This window comes from Dipodomys ordii, unplaced genomic scaffold, assembly GCF_000151885.1.
Source record: "Dipodomys ordii isolate 6190 unplaced genomic scaffold, Dord_2.0 Scaffold3, whole genome shotgun sequence".
In the NCBI taxonomy this organism is placed as follows: domain Eukaryota; kingdom Metazoa; phylum Chordata; class Mammalia; order Rodentia; family Heteromyidae; genus Dipodomys; species Dipodomys ordii.
The window spans coordinates 28,757,560-28,774,795 of NW_012267219.1; the positions used below are offsets into that span (position 1 = coordinate 28,757,560).

The 17,236-nt window shown below is 40.9% G+C and overlaps 2 protein-coding genes across 2 annotated transcripts in view; one reads left to right on the forward strand and one right to left on the reverse strand.

Annotated features, from left to right (window-relative positions):
* The window catches only part of Fgd6 (FYVE, RhoGEF and PH domain containing 6), a 107,805-nt gene extending 97,167 nt beyond the window's left edge, over positions 1-10,638 (reverse strand). Inside the window, exons 1-2 of the mRNA XM_013018911.1 lie at positions 10,409-10,638; positions 1,094-3,503 (exon numbers count right to left, since the gene is read on the reverse strand). Coding sequence (XP_012874365.1) covers positions 1,094-3,503; positions 10,409-10,427 — 2,429 coding nt within the window. The 5' untranslated portion in view covers positions 10,428-10,638. The remainder of the gene's footprint in view (positions 1-1,093; positions 3,504-10,408) is intronic.
* A 397-nt stretch (positions 10,639-11,035) lies between these two features.
* The window catches only part of Vezt (vezatin, adherens junctions transmembrane protein), a 67,413-nt gene continuing 61,212 nt past the window's right edge, over positions 11,036-17,236 (forward strand). Inside the window, exon 1 of the mRNA XM_013018923.1 lies at positions 11,036-11,145. Coding sequence (XP_012874377.1) covers positions 11,110-11,145 — 36 coding nt within the window. The 5' untranslated portion in view covers positions 11,036-11,109. The remainder of the gene's footprint in view (positions 11,146-17,236) is intronic.

Below are 17,236 nucleotides of genomic sequence, written 5' to 3' on the forward strand. Positions count from 1 at the left end.
TGACCTCAGGCATAGTAAAAGAGTATGAAGAGAACTCTTCAACAGAGCTTAAAACTGAATGCAAAACATCCTACACACCAATCAGTAATTATATAAAACAGACTGAGATAAAGGCTGTCAGGGTATCACAACACAGTTGGGAGTTCAAAACAAGAAGCGAACACTTCTACTAGGTAACTATAGAACCTTCATAGAGCCAGACTGTGAAGCTGGGCCACTAAAGATGGGCAAACCTTCAGAGGAGGAATGGAATAGGCATTCTAAAGGTAGGAAGCACAGTACAAAAGTGAGAAAGACCAATGATGTTTTTCTTGCACTTTGCCAACAGGAGATCTGTAACTAAACTTCACCAAGTAAAATAAATCATTCCTGAACAGAGGAATCATTCTGCAAAATGAATTTTCACTTGATAAAGGAACCATAGGTAAATGCTGGATTTCAAATAACTTTAGATATTCTATATGATGGGAGGAAAAAAAAAACCTTAATGAATTAATCCATTTCTTCCTAAAGTTTCCCGCTATGATTTCTGAATTGGTGCATGGAAGCCCTTAGACTTTTCTGCTCCAGACCTTAGGGTAGGCATAATACCTACTTTGCTACTACTTAATTTCATTGAGTTAGCTACTAAGTTTACTCCAATCTTGCAGTACAAATATCCTTTCTTGTTGTAAGGTAAAAAGAAGCTACATACAGAATCCATTTAATCTATGCTTTCTCTTTTTTTTCAGGTGTTTCAGATTGAAATGAGGGCCTCCCGCTTGCTCAGCTTGCTTACTCCAACTACTTTCTGCCACTTGAACCCTATCTCCAAGAAAGCTTTTTTTGCCTGTTATTTTGGAGATAGGGACTTTTGGAATTTTCTGCCTAAACTGGCCTTCAACTTCTATCCATTGGATTTCTGCTTCCTGAGTAGCTAGGATTACAGGTATAAACCACCAGTGCCTGGCTAATCTGTTTTCTAACTCAGTTCCTTTCTGAGTGGGTTTTTTGTTTTTTCTTTTTCCCTCCAGCATTCCTATCTCACAGAGCTGATGAAGGTTAATTGTAATGAATGCATGCAAAAGTGCCATGCCTGACACCTGTGGTTTACCTGGAATGCTGAGGTCTGGATCCAAGTTGCACCTGGCCATCTGTGGCTTCATATGGTTCTTCTACTTCATACACATTTGTATCAGTGTCCTCCACACTGCTGGACTTCTGCAATTCCAACTCCAGAGAATTCTGTATCGCCATAATAAATGGAAAGTTTTCATACTCTGGTATTTCCTCATAATAGCGTACATTTTCATACTCTGGTGCACAGCTGCTTATAACAGATTTGTTAGACACCTGACGTGATGACTCCCTAGACAGCATTTGGTCATCCAAAGACTCAGCTCTCAGACCATTAGCTGCACTTGTCTGGTTCCAGGATTTCTTCTTCTTTTGAGCTTCAGGGCTACAGTTATCTGCAGAATATGCCTTTGTGGGTTTACTTCTCTTCTTTTCTCCCACCATGAAGCTAGGCCAATCACTGTCAATCCCTTTTTGCTCCTTACCAGACACGCTGCTTGGGAATGCATCTTTGAGCTGGCTACTCTTGGACCAAAATTTCTGAATGTCACTCTTCGAGAAACTAATGGACAATTTCATATTAAGCAACTTTTTCAAAGAATTCTTCTTTGGAGACTCTTTGTAAGGCTTACTGCACTTGATCGTATCCACAGCAGATAATGATTTTGCTCTAGGTTTGGTCAAAGAAATGGAAGGTTCAGTATTTGAGGAGACAATGATAGACTTTAGGGATTCTGGGTTCCCATAAAAGGGTAAAATAGGATGAGGTAATTTCCACACCGGTTTTTCTGATGGTTGGCCAGGCATATCATAGGATGATGATGGCATACCATGGTTCCGGGCACCCAAATGCTGAAGGTGATTGCTTTCTAGACTTTTCTCCGGATTTTTTTCTCTACTAGAAGGATAAGAACCTTTCTCCACAAGCTCCTCAGAGGCAGCCTTTTTAAGCAGTCCTGCTGCAGGCAAGCTGTGTCTCTGAGGCTTCTTGGGGACAATTCTTGAAGAACTTTCTTCTTTCTTTATACATCCCTTTTGCAATTGAGAGACAGTCACTTCCAGGTTACAGGCAGCTGGCAGATGTTCACTGCACTTTAATTTAACCTGCGTAGGCAGGCTCAAAGACAGAGCACTGCATCTTATAAAATCAGCCCCTTTGTCCACAGCAGGTGACATGCTACAACCATCTACTGGCCCGCAGTCACCAGGCACATTAGAATCTGTATCTAAAGAAGGTGCCATTTCTTCAAAGGAGGATGTTGCATGCCACACGGCTTTCTGTGAATCGATGATGTCTGGGCTGTCACTGCTACAGTCAGTATGCAATTCACCTGTATTTTCTGGCTTCTCTTTGTCCATTTGTTTCTGGATAGTCACAACATTCTGATGAAGAAAATGGACATTACTGCTTTTCAAATTATTTTCAGTACAACAGGAAGAGCTGTTATTTGAACCCTCAGCTTCTTCAGTACTTTCACTAGGAGTATCTACACACTTCTGACGTAACAGACGAGCAGTGAAATTCTTTCTGGGCTTGGGAGTTGGAAATTTGAGGGTATGTGGTACTAAGGAAATTTTTAGGGGAGGAAAGTCTTCAACTTCTGTTTTCTTGCTTACTACATCTGAAGATAGAAAAGCATTCCTTTTATCGTTTTCTGGAGCAGCTAGTTCAGATGAATGAAAACAACTATTGCTTTTTTCACTGCCGTCCTGACAAGTTTTAAGATTTTGCAAATCAGGAAGCTGTGGATGGCAGTTTTGAGGAGCAGGAACTTTTTCCAAGCTGGACAAATTTGAAAATTCAGTTCTGCACTGTCTGTTGGAATTGTGGCCCCCATTCATTTCTGGGTTTTCTGTAGATCTGTGCTTCTGTGGAGAACTACAAGTTGGTGTTTGATATGTGGAAACATCATTGAGCTTTTCTCCAAGGACGCTGGCCTTTAATACTCCACTTGGGCTCCGGCAATTTTCACAAGAATCCCATTTATTCCTACTTTGAGTAGTCAAAGAGGGCTTGTTGAATTTACTATTTTCTAATTTTTCTTTCATTTTCAGAGGCTCCAAAACAAGCTGCTTTACATACACATTCTCTCTACTTCCAGGCTTCCTGGTACACTCAGAAGAATAAGAATACCCTGGTAAAACAGAATCATTGCCCAGCTGCTCCTCTTCATTTTTGCAACTGAAGTTGTCCCTGCTTTCAGGTAATTCTGGTTTCTGCTCTTCCAGGTTCACAGTGCATCTCCGTGATGGAGGCTGTCCAATGTCATTAACAAGTGAGCTCTTCAGAACTTTGGGTTTGGGTGCAATTTTTGGTTTCGTTTTCTTTATTCGTTGTGGAGCACTAGCAATCACAGTGTCAGGTTTAGGTGCAACAGGAGGAGGAACTGACCGATTATTTGCCCCCACAATCTTTGGCTTGGGGGCCAGTGGTGGTTTCTTAATCTCTAGAAAGGGAAAATAATTCGATGTTAAAACAACCAAAGCATAAGAGGATATATTAAACTACATGACAGTTTTTAATAATGTGAAAATTTGAATTTCACTACAGACTGTATGATAGTCACCATTCTGGAAAACTCCTTAAGTTGACATAAATTCCAGTATATATAGCTTTAGGCACTGTGAGTTCGTTTCTTTTTTTGTTGTTTGGTTGTGGGGCCTGAACTCTGGGCCTGGAAGCTGTCCCTCAGCATTTCAGCTCAAGGCTAGCACCCTACCACTTGAGCCATAGCACCACTTCCAGCTTTTCTGCTTATGTGGTGCTGAAGAATTGAACCCAGGGCCTCATGCATGCAAGGCAAGCACTCTACCACTATGCCATCTTCCCAGCCCTGTGAATTCATTTCTTATTTTATCCAACACAGCTTTTCTTTCAGCTTTGATATTAAATGAAACAACTAACTTTGTCTGTGACCTGCATACTAGTTGTTTAGGTCATTTGCTTAGCGCTGAGAGCTGAATTTGCCCACAGGATACAATTCTTTAAGTTTCTTATATTACTAAGCAGTAGTATCCTTCTGTCTGGTGATAAATAAAACAGTAATATCTAAATGCCTTTTATCAAGAATCCCTCTCTTTTTTTTGTCAGTCATGGGGCCTAAACCCTGGGTCTGGGTGCTGTCCCTCAGCTCTTCAGCTCAAGGCTAGCGCTCTACTACTTGAGCCACAGTGCCACTTCCAGCTTTTTCTGCTTATGTGGTGCTGAGGAATTGAACCCAGGGCCTCATGCATGTAAGGCAAGCACTCTACCACTGAGCCACGTTCCCAGCCCAAGAATCCCTCTTGATAGAATCCCCAAACAATCTTGTTGTGTATGTCAGCACTACAGCTTGAACTCAGGGCCTTAGGCTCTTGCTTGGCTTTTTCATTTAAAGCTGGCACTATACCATTTGAGCCACATCTCCACTTCTGGATTTTTGCTGACCAACTGGAGATAAGAATGTTACAGACTTTTCTACCTGGGCTGGCTTTGAACTGCCATCCACAGATATCAGCCTCTAAAGTAGCTAGGATTATAGGCATGAGCCACCAGTGTGGGTGAATACTAAAACAATCTTAAAAATAAATACAGAAATCAGAAATCAGCCACCTGAGTGCTGGGTTAAAGGCATGCACCAGCACATTCAGCTACTAACCACTGTTTTAATACACTAAAAGATAATCACAATTGAAGTAATCCTGAAAATTACATAGGACATATTTAATTAATGCCTAGTATACAATACTAGATTTGTGTAGACCTAGTCCTAGCCTATAGGAACTTGATGACACCTTTATAGTAAACGCCCATAAAGTACCTGGTGCTGGTGGCTCATGCCTGTAATCCTAGCTACTCAGGAGGCTGAGAGAGATATGAGAATCACAATTCAATGTCAGCCAGGACAGGAAAATTCATGAGCACTGTGGCTCAAAGTGGTACAGGACTAGCCTTGAGTCAAAAGAGCTCAGGACAACATTCTGAGTTCAAGCCCCACTACCAACCAAAAAAAAAAAAAACCTGTAATGTAAAAACACACAATTATATATTTATAAATTCTATACCTGTATTCCTTTGCTATCCTTCAGCTATACTATCACTTATGAATCATATTTTCCCATGGAGAACTGGAGATCAAATGTCTTACCTTATACTTCTTAGTTATATTTGTTCCTTCAACAGAATCTAATACTTAATAAAAAATAAATAAATTTACTAGATAAATTTACTAATTCACTAGAAAACAAGTCTCAAATATCTGTTGTTAAAGATTATTGGAAAGAGAGGGAAAAACTGGAATACAGTAAGGGAAGGAGTGACCTTACCAAAAGAAATGTACTCAATTCCTGACGTATTTATCTATAACCCCTCTGTACATCATCTTTATAATAATAATTAAAAATGCAAAAAGACAATTGGACACTGTTTACTTAAACACAGTGAGGCTTTTATCTATCATTGGATGATGATTTTCTTTTTGAAGAAGGAAATTAGTCACAACATTCAGGAAAATATTACACAGAACTGAGTAAGAGTGGGTGCTCTACTTCCTTCTCCCAAATAGAGAATTCTTTAATATTATGTGCACAGACATTATTATATAACCATCATATTCAATTCAAAACTACATAGATTTCCAAATTAGGCAATATCCAGTTAGCTATTCAAGAAGCACAGTAATAGTTTTAACTTTTTAGGCTGAAAATAATTGCAAAAACCACCAAAGGCTAGTGAAAAAAGCTTTCTGTATTGGTCAATTGAGTTAAAGTCTCAACCTATCATGTCAAGTCTTCACAGAAAGCCCTAGGACTCCAACCTCTCATTTGACTCAATACAAACTGATGGACTGTCATGCTGATTTAATATCTATCTTTCTCAAAATGTCCTACATCTAGGATTTTTGAAAAATATGGAAAATATTTTGAAGATAAAAAGAGTTCTAAGGCTGAAGCTACAATAATGCATTATCTTTTCTGAACTATACATTTAAAAAAGGTTAAAATGACAAATAATATTATATATTAATATATACATATACTTTTAAAATCATAACTCATATAATTAATCTTCTACTTCATGAATGTTAGGACAATGTCAGAAGGTTCAGGGTCATTTAATCAATTTGTTTTTGCTTTTTTAGTTTAATCCTTCTAAAATTTGCTTTTTAGTTTAATCATTTCTAAAATTGTGCACTGTATGAGTTGTTTTTGTTGTTTGCTTGTTTTTGGCCAGTCCTGAGGCTTGAACTTGGGGCCTGGGCACTGTGCCTGAGCTTCTTTTGCTCAAGGCTAACATTCTACCACTTTGAGCCACAGTACCGCTTCTGGCTTTTTCTGTTTATATGGTACTGAGGAATGAACCCAGGGCTTCATGCATGCTAGGCAAGCACTCTACCACTACTAAGCCACATTCTCTGAATTGTGGTTTTTTGTTTTTTGGGGTTCTTTTTGAGATACTATGGCCCTGCTGGAAGTGGTGCTGTGGCTCAAGTGGTAGAGTGCTAGCCTTGAGCTAAAGAGCTGAGGGACAGTGCCCACGCCCAGAGTTCAAGCCCCATGACTGACAAAGAAAAAAAATTTCAGTTCTTTTGAGTCTGCTTCCAAGAGAGACAAATTCCTGTCACAGAAGTTAACTACATTTGAGATGAAGTTGATTCTCAATAAATACAGCGTGGCATGTTCCTAAAGCTTTTCCTTAATGTATACTCACTGAATTAAATAGGGAACTGTGAACTTGGGCTTGCCATTGTAGATTAGCTATGTATTGGAGGAGGTCAGCAACATAACTGAGGGAGCAGCTTTGTGCAGAGCTGCCTGCCTCGCTTCCCTCTAGAACCTACAGGAGTCTTTCAACTCCTATGAGATTTTAACTGTTGGGATGCTTCAGGAGAACCCTGATATGTGTGGCCTCTGTCCTGTACTAATATTCTTCAGTGTATCTATGACTGTGTTCATGGCAAGAAGGCAACTCCCGAATAGGAACTACTTTGTCTCTTTCACTGACATATCCTAATACCGAAAAACAGGATTTAAGAATAATCCGCTATATTCAGGTACTGGTGGCTTACGCCTCTAATCCTAGCTATTGAGGAAGCTGAGATCTGAAGATCACACTTCAAAGCTAGCCCAGGGAGGAACATCTGTGAGAATCTTATTTCCAATCAAGCATCAAAAAAGCCAAAAGTGGAATGGTGGCACTAGCCTTAAATACAAAAAGCTCAGTGAAACCTCTCAGGCCCTGAGTTCAAGCCCCAGGACCAACACACACACACACACACACACACACACACACACGGACGCACGCACGCACGCACGCACACACGCACACACACATAGAGTCATCTATCATATACACATATTCATGTCTTAGTGACCAAAAATTTCTTTTTTAAAAATTCAATATTCAATTGAATATCAAGTAATATTTTAGAAAGGAAATAGAATCAATTTTAAAAGGATTAAATATTAATGAACATTTGATAAACTATGTAATGATATTATTCTAATATTTACATATACTTAGTGACTAATAGAACAAGTGTTTATCAAGTTACTACTACAGCAATTTCTATCCTTTTTCATTATCATTAGTTTTTAATGGCTCTACTTTGCAAGAGACACAACATCCAAATAGCAGGAGCCATTATATTATGGTCGTCAATATTAAATTCTTGATGTACATGGAAGCTGTTGGGAAATGATTCCAGCACCTTTGGATCTTAAACTGTATCAACAGTCATACTCATAAGGTCTTTACAGGAATGTAGCAAATCTTTTGTTTATACAGCTGTTTGGCCACAGGGAAATTTAAGGTAAGAAAGTAAAGTACTCACTCATACCATTTTACTATTATAAACATACTTGTCATCTGTTACACACAGATGGTTGTGGTTCACATGTACACCCTCTTGGCTGTTGGACCAGCCAAAAAGCAAAGCACAGACACTAATGAGGAAGTGACCTGTACAGGAACACACTTACACACACAAATTCAAATTCTGTCCTATAATTATCACTTCTTTTTCATGTACTACTTGAATCATTCTTAAGTCTCTACTATGAGCCCCATTCAGAGTCAGAGGAAGGAAAAAAAGCAAGCTCTTCTGCAGGAATGATATAACTTAGATGTTCTACAACATTCTTCTTATTTTCTTACATTAAAGCAACTTTCCCAAACATAATAGATGACACTTAAACATCTCCTTCCTCAACTGTAAATACCTTTCCCCACCATTTTAATAAATTGGACTATTATACCAAAATTTAATCATAGATAACTTGTAAGAACAAGGTATATATAGGTTTATAGAAATAGGGTGGAAGTAAAACACCACTCCCCTTCCATATTCCCCATTTGGACACAGAAAGAATTATAATACATTTTATCAGATAGGAGAGCAAAAAAGTAGTTAAAGCTTTCTGGAAGGCATGCCTTTAAAAAAAAAAAAACTTAGCTAGACACAGGAAATGTCCTTCTTTTAAACACCACAAAAATGTCTGTGGATTTTTTAAATTGTAAAGTTGATAAAATATAAAATAGCTTACATTATTCTATGGTAATCTGAATGAATCATAAGCTTGCAGCCTGGGCCCAAACAGTCAAGTTTACATATATGCTTCTGTAACCTGTCCATCATAAAGTGTTAAGGCTAGAACTGAATGCTCCATATGAAGTATGGATAGTTTAAGTACATCTAACACCTAAAGAAGGGAAGAACTATAATAATTGACTAAAAAGACTTTAAAATTTCTAATTTCATTTTAAATTATTATATTGGTTCAGTAACAAAGAAAATGTGAACGATGAGGCACAGAAACTTAGGATGAAAATAATGAAATATGAAAATAATTCATTATGCAAGTGGAAAGCCTCCCTGTAGTGAAGAAAAGAGTTTGAAAATAACTACAATAGTGCATGATGACGTCTATCAAATACATACACATAACTTCAAAAAGAAAAGACCCGCCGGGCGCTGGTGGCTCACGCCTGTAATCCTAGCTACTCAGGAGGCTGAGATCTGAGGATCGCGGTTCAAAGCCAGCCCGGGCAGGAGAGACTGTGAGACTCCTATCTCCAATAAACCACTAGAAAACCGGAAGTGGCGCTGTAGCTCAAGTGGTAGAGCGCTAGCCTTGACCTGAAGAGCTGAGGGATAGCGCCCAGGCCCAGAGTTCAAGCCCCACGACCGACAAAAAAAAAAAAAAAAAAGACCCACACCATCTCTACAGGAAAGTATCACTTCTTGCTTTCTGATTTCTCTTGGCTAACTTCTTGCCTGATAACTTGTGATCTGCTTATCCTTAGCAATGCAACCTCTGAGTAACACTGAAACTTTAGAAATAATACTCAGAACATTCAGAGTGCTTACTTTTTGACAGTTTCGACTTGCAGAAATTTTAAACAAACATCAAGAAAAGCAAGGAAAATGTAGTCTCATATTTTACAGGCTGACTACAAGTGCAACTTGGAGGAAATGCTTTAAACTATTTTACCAGAAATTTTCGAATCAACATTTCTTTCAACCTGCCCCCCTCCACCCCCCCCCAAAAAAAAGCCATTCAAAAACGATATATTGTTAAGTTCTGGTTTAACATGTAACTTATATCCTTAGGAAGTGCCTATAACTTGGATAATTTTAGAAAGCAAAACTCGTTCCCTAAGAACATTCCACCACACTAGACTTGCTCAAAAACCGACACCAAAGTAGTAAGTTAGAGGCTTGGTCATTTGGATGAGGAAGATGTCTATCGTAGCCAGATGGAAAATAAGGCTTTGTTTCCACTAGTCAGGTAGAAGCTGAAAAGGGGGCAGGGAGTGGGATTGGGTGTAGACGAGCAAAAACAAAAAACAACAAAACAAAAACCCTACCCCTGCACGACTCAGGTAACAATGTTCGGAATAGCAATGTTCACACCCCTTTTCACGGCGGGGAGCGTTGCGGGCCACGGTAGAAAGACCCTGCGGGTGCCGCTCGGGCCACAACACTGCCCGGTCCTAGAATAAATGATTTCTTAGCCCGGGAGTCTCCGCTGTCCGCGCGCGCGGCCGCCAAGTCGCTCTCACAGTAGGAGAGGAACCAAGTGTGTTTTGCGGAGGGGGGGGGGTTGGTTTTTTCTACTCGTGCCTTTCTTTACCTGCAGGAAAGCGCCCCACCCGCTCCCCACAGCCCAGGATTCTCCCCTTGGAAGGGAGGTCCCCAGACCTCCAACACGGAGAAGAACGTCCAGCAGCAAAGCCCATCGGCTCTGTCGAGGTGCTGGGGAAAGATGGGGCGCCCACCCTCTCCCCGAAAAGAAAGTTGCTCCCGAGCCCCAGCCCCCCTCCGCGCTCGCCACCGACTTTCCCGACGCGGTCCGAAGCGCGACCCCTTACCCGCGGCGGCCGAAGTCATGACTGCCCCGTGTGGTGCGCGTCCCCGGCGCGCGCCCCTCACACCATGCTCGCCTCGCAGAGCGCTCTTTCCAGAGTTTGGGCATTGGAGAGAAACCCCCACGGCGTCCACATGCCGTCCCCGTCCCGCAGCTGCGCCGCCGGAGCGCCGCACAAAGGACGCAGCCGGCTCCGGCGACCCAGCCGCGCTCCCCGGGTGGGAGTCTCCAAACCCCGCAGGCGGACGAGCACGAGCGCCGCCCGGCTGAGCTCAGGTCCCACCGCCGGGCGCGCGGCCGCGAGCTCACTTCGCCGCCGCTTCGCCCAGAGCGCGCACCGCTCCAGCTCCTCCTCACAAGAAATAAATAAATAAATAAATGGTAAATGAGTAAATATAAATAAATAAAGTGAAATACAAACCTGTGCTTGGGGCGCCCCCTACTAGTCGCGGCCGAAAAAGGCAGACAAAAGCCTTCGCCTCCTCCAATCAGAAGACGAGAGTTGCCTCCTATCCCCGCCCCCCGGCTGCCGCCACCTCACCTTCTGCTCCAATAAACAGATGGGAAAGGGGCGTGGGCCTCCAGGCATGCCGGGAGTTGTAGTTGCTAAGAACCGTGGGACCCACCGAAGGCGAAATCTTGGTGCCGCCTGCCCTCCTGCCTTCATTTCCCATCGTGCCGAGGCGGGTGGCATGGCGGAGAAGGATGACACCGGAGTTCGACGAAGAGGTGGTTTTTGAGGTAAGGGGAAAAATGGCGGTGAGTGTGGATCGCCTTTGTCTGTAATAAAGGACACCACGGAAGGCGAGTTGGCTGGGTTAGGGCACTGGCTGATGCGCGGGCCTGATCCACCGAACCTCCCGTGATTTCCGGGCCTAATGTTGGCTGCCGCCTGACAGGTGTATGCTGAGGGGTCTGGGCCGCTGCCGGCCGCTGCCTGCCTCTGCCCGAGGCCCGCCCCGAATTCCCACTGGTGGCTTGGTGGCCCGGCCTTTGGGCGGGAGCCCCGTCCATGCCTGCGCTGGGATGGCTGTACCCCGAGAATGCATCTCTCTGGGGCGGGGCCGGAACGTGCGTTCTAGATACTCCCTTAGTTCAATTTAGCCTTCCTCGATTTCGTCCTCGGTTTTTTGGGGGTGTGTGAGGAGAGGTCACCGTCGTCGTCAAGGCGTGGTCTTTGGAATGAAGGCAGCAGGTGTGCCAGTTTTGTAACGGAGTGTAAAGTCCATAAGTGTGATTTCGGATATGGATGGTTAGGACCCGGGCATCCTTGGATCTAGCTTGTACCCTTTTGTCCTTTGCTCTTGCACTAGGTGTAGTCACTTCTGAATCAAAGCTCTGGGTAAGGGTGCTTTTGTGTAGGACTATTTTAAGACGTTCTCTGCCATCTTGAATAAAAAAAAAAATCAAGTGTTTTTTTATGCCATTTTCTCCTCAGCAGACAGTTCCAAACTCACACCCATGTATGTATGTACGCATGCGTGTACGTAGGTAGGTAGATTGGTATTGCATGTATTGTGTGTGTTGTATATGTGATACTTTAATCCAGCTAGATTTCAAAAAATTGTAATAGAAATGTCTCATGCTATACAACAGGATAGGGAGGTACTTTTCAGTACAGAACATTAAGTGTTGAAATACATAATTTGGAAAAGACTGTTCTTGCCACCTTCAAAGGCTATACCCAATAAATGATATCTATAAATCCAAATGGAAAGATGGAAGGGGGAAATGTATTAGAGAACAAGAGCTTTGAGTATGCCAAGAATAGGAAATGAGAGTGTACCTGGTGTGCATCTTTAGGGGCTGGAGTGTGGATGGTCGCCATGTAAAGAGACTCAGCATAGAATTAGTGGGGGAAAATTGTGATCATTTTGCTGTAATAGCCTGGATGTCAGCAGTTCATTAGAAAAAACAAGGACCTGAATTGTGGAAATAAGAGAAAAATTAATGAAATAATAATTTGAACAGACATTTCTAAGGTAAAATCAAGGAAATGGTTACAGATTGAATATGGAAGTTAAAAGAGAAACAATTCTAGATTGCTCAGAATTTTAGGATAAGGGAAATTGGGTGTTTGTATTTTGTTATTTTCTTTGATTCTAAATATAACAGTACTGAGTGATCAAAAACATTTTATTATGAAAAATAAAACTGAAAATTAAAATTACACATTTTCCCACCACTGAAAGATAGCTGTCCTTAACTCTATGTTGTATGGGTTTTTGTTGGTGGTGGTGGTTTTTGTGGGGGGTTTGGGTTTGGGTTTGGGTTTTGTTTTTTGTTTTTTTGCCAGTCAGGGCCTGGGCACTGTCTTTGAGCTTCTTTTGCTCAAGGCTAGCACTCTACCATTTGAGCCACAGCACCACTTTTGGCTTTTTCTGTTTATGTGGTACACAGGAATCGAACCCAGGGGTTTCATACATGCTAGGCCAGCACTCTACACTAAAACATATTCCCAGCCCCTCTAAATTTTTTTTTATTCTGAAAAGCAGCATGGGCTCTGGAGCTGGACCATATAAGAAACCCTAGCTTAACTATGTATTAATGTGACTTTGGGTGAGTTACATAATTTTTCTACGCTTCAGATTTTTTAACTTGTGTTATTTTTTTTTAGGTTTTTTAATTTGTAAGTAGACATACCAGTATCTCAGTAGTTGTGACTATTAAATAATTTAATATAAATACATTACTCAGACAAATAGCACATTATAAGCATTCAATAAATATTTCCTATATTATTCTCTGTCTAGGTTTTCAAAATTATTTGCATAAACTGTTCTTAGTGGCCTCTTAGTTTTTAGTCTCATTGATTAGATCTGATTACATACTGCATGTATTTGTGCTTTCTTAGTTTGGGAGTGTTGTTTGTTTTGGTGTCAGTATGGAAACTTAAATTCAAAGCCTCATGCTGTAGCTTGGTTTTTTTGTTCAAGGCTACTACTCTATCACCAGAGGCACACCTCTGTTTCTTGCTTTATGCTGGTTAATAAGAGATAAGAGTCTCTTGGATTATCTGCCCAGGCTGGCTTCAAATCACAAACCTCAGATCTTAGCCTGTTAAGTAGCTAGCTAGATTATAGGCTTGAGCCACAGGTGCCTGGCTTGTGCCTTTTTATTATTATCTTTTTTTTTAATCTTGTATAGATTTGTCCAGACTTTCAATTTACCAGATAAATAATTGATTTTATTAGCTCCATGGTTTTTAACTTTTGAATTTTTCTACTTTTATGTATTTCTTCTTTTGTGTTTATTTAGCTGTGTTTTTCTCTAGCTTCATGACTTAAGAACTTAAATACTGACAATAATTTATAAAAGTATAAATGAGCTGGGCACTGGTGGCTCATGCCTGTAATCCTAGCTAGAGGCTGAGAGCTGAGGATCACAGTTCATGTGTGTGTGTGTGTGTGTGTGTGTGTGTGTGTGTGTGTGTGCTCATGCCTGTAATCCTAGCTATTCTGGAGGCTGAGATCTGAGGATCACAGTTCGTGTGTGTGTGTGTGTGTGTGTGTGTGTGTGTGTGTGTGTGCGTGTGTGCGTGCTCATGCCTGTAATCCTAGCTATGAACTCTGGAATGTATTTGTCTTGCAGTTTTCTGAGTTCCATTTTGATTTCTTCTTTAGTCCATGTCTTATTTAATAACCTGGTATATGAGTGAGAGATTGGTGTTATTATTGGCAATGTTTTTCTGCGTGTATGCCTCAGATTCATCTGGGTGTTTATCCTGATTGTTTCTTCCCATTCTAAATGTGGCTACTTTCCTCTAGGTAAAGCAAGAACTTTCATTGAGATATTTTCTTTTTTGCTTCAACTCTAATAAGGTTCAGTAAAACTACTTCTTTCCTTTGATCTTTGGCTCATGGAAGGTAATAATTCCTACTCTAGCTAGCCCCTCGTCGCTTTATTGTTTTCCGTTGGCTTGAGAAATATTACTTGACTACACAGCCAGTGCAACAAACATCAAGTTTTGCTAAATCAGCCCTATTTATAGACACTAAATATTAATACAACCATACACCCTAATGCAGAAAACAGAAACGTTTCTACCTCCCAGAAACAGAACAGATTTATTGAGGGGGGAGGGGGATTAGTGATTAGATTATTGTTGAAAAGTTGAGAGGATCAAGCTCTATTAAGGTTATAATGCCAAAAAACCACAGTGATGGGGGGGGGGGAGAAAAGAAACAGAGACCAGGAGCACAAAATGGTCTCTATTTGTTAAAAATCCCTCACAGGTATACCTAACCGAAGATACTACTTGACTAGCCCACACCAAAACTTTAGTTGTAAGGCAATTAGGGAAATGTCAAATTTATCTTACCTGCTTCTGATACTAATCCAAAGTCAGGCTCATTTATGTTGGAGGTACTCAAGCCAGTTTCCTAGTTCTTGCCCTAGACTCTGACTACCTTCAATTCATCGTTTGGTCATTATTCCTAATAATTTCATTATATTGTAGGCTGATTCATACTCCTTAAGCTAATCTTTTACAACTCCCCTACTCTAATGACAGAAAGTGTTGAACATCTCTCTGGCTAAAAGCAACAGGACAGGAGTTAGAAAATCATGGACAGACACCATATCTAGCATGAGTATTAAGCAAAATAACTAATGAAATACCAAAATTGTTGCTTTGTTATTGTATCACTAAGATGTTTTGAGAATTTGAGTTCCCCAGTCACTTTACAAAGGTGTTAAAGTTCTGTTACTTTTTCATTCTAAGGTATTTGTGGAACTTTTTTTTTTTTTTTTTGGGTCCGGTCGTGGGGCCTGAACTCTGGGCCTGGGCGCTGTCCCTCAGCTCTTCAGCTCAAGGCTAGCGCTCTACCACTTGAGCCACAGCACCACTTCCGGCTTTGCTTATGTGGTGCTGAGGAATCGAACCCAGGGCCTCAGGCATGCAAGGCAAGCGCTCTACCACTGAGCCAACTTCCCAGCCCCGTATTTGTGGAACTTTAAGTCATTCTATTCTCTATTAAATCCTTTCTAAGGGTGAAAATATCTAGAAATAAGACTATTTAGCAGTACTGGGGTTTGAACTCAAATCCTCACACTTCCAAGGCAAGCATTTGACTGCGAAGCCATGTATCTAGCTCATTTTGCACTAGTTATTTTCAGTTGGTCTTCCTTTTCCCGGAGTATACACTTGGCCTTCAGTCCTCCCATGTTATACTTCCTACTGCAGCCGGGATGACAGGTACATATCATCATACTTCCTGTCTTCTGTTGAAATGGGTCTCTCAAACTTTTGTGCCTAGGCTCTTCTAGAACCACACTCCTGTTAGTGTTTCCTTAGCTTCCTACTAATACCACACCCTGTGGGTCTCACAGACTTTTTGCCCAGACTGTCCTCAAACTGTAATCCTCTTGATTTCCACTTCCTGAGTACCTAGGATTATAGGCATGAGCCTTTGTACACAGTGAAAATACAGCCTTTTTATCTGGGGGACCATATTTCTCCCTCTACATTATTTGAGGCCCTTTATGCTTAGACTAAGTTCTTGGTTGAAAGGAACTGCTTTTGGGGTTTTTTTTGGTTTTTTTTTTTTTTTGAGACAAAGTCCCTCATGTAGTCCAGGCTGCCCTCAAATTTATGATTTTCCCGCCCCAACCTTCCCATTGCTAAGATTACAGGTGTCTGTCACCATGCCTAGTTTGAAAGATGTCTTACAGTCTCCTCAGATGTCTGCTTCTAATTTTATTCTCTGTCACTTTTTGGTGTTTCTTTGCATTCATTCTCCTTCTTTTCCTTTGATTCTGGCTGGAAAGATGATTTTTGCTTCTTTTATCATGATCTTTTCTCTTCCACATTCTACCTATTTCTTATAAATTGTTGAATGTTCACAAATGTTCACTTTGTTGGCAATATTCAGCTTTTCAATTAAATAAAGAAATGACTCTCACACTATCTCTCACATTTAGAATACTGTAAAAATATGAAATTCCTTTCTTGCTTAAATTTTCTTTTCTTTTTTTTTTTTTTTTTTCTTTTTGCTTATGTGGTGCTGAGGAATCGAACCCAGGGCCTCATGTATGCAAGGCAAGCACTCTACCACTGAGCCACTTTCCCAGCCCTTAAATTTTCTTTTCTTTGCATTAAAAAAAGAAAAGAAAAAAATTGATTCTGGGCTCTGGTGGCTCATATCTGAGCTGCTCACAAGGCTGAGATCTGAGGATCACAGTTCAAAGCCAGGCTCCAATTAACTACTAGAATACCAAAAGTGGTGCTGTGGCTCAGCACTTAAGCTGAAGAGCTCAGGCACAGCACCCAGGCCCAGAGTTCAAGCCCCACAAAATGACAAAAAAAAAAAAAAATAGTAGTTGGTAATACTGGAGATTGAACTCAGGGCCTCATGCTTGCTAGGTGCCCTACCATTTGATCCATGCCCCCAAAGCCCTTTTTATTTATTTTTGAGGTATGGTCTCAGGTTTTTTTTGTCCAACCCATGGACCATGATACTCCTTATATCTCCTGCATAATGAGAAATAAAAGTGTGTACCATCATGCCCAGCTTTGTTGTTGTTGTTGAGATGGGACTCTCACATTTTGCTGGCCTCAAACCACAGTCCTCTCATTTTCTGACTTCTGGGTTGGGAACTGTTACATCAGTCTTCTTTTCTTTGTATTCTTTAAGATGAATATACATCTCTAAACAACAAGGCATTTTCCTAAGTGTTAGTTGTAGATTCTTTCCTACTTGCATTATTGATTTGGCTAATGGAAGGAAACTGCTTTTGTCAGTGATTCTACATGTGGATGATATTTGCTATTTTGATGATGGAATTTGCTATCTGGAATAATTATACATAGGAAATTTATGAATTTTTTCCC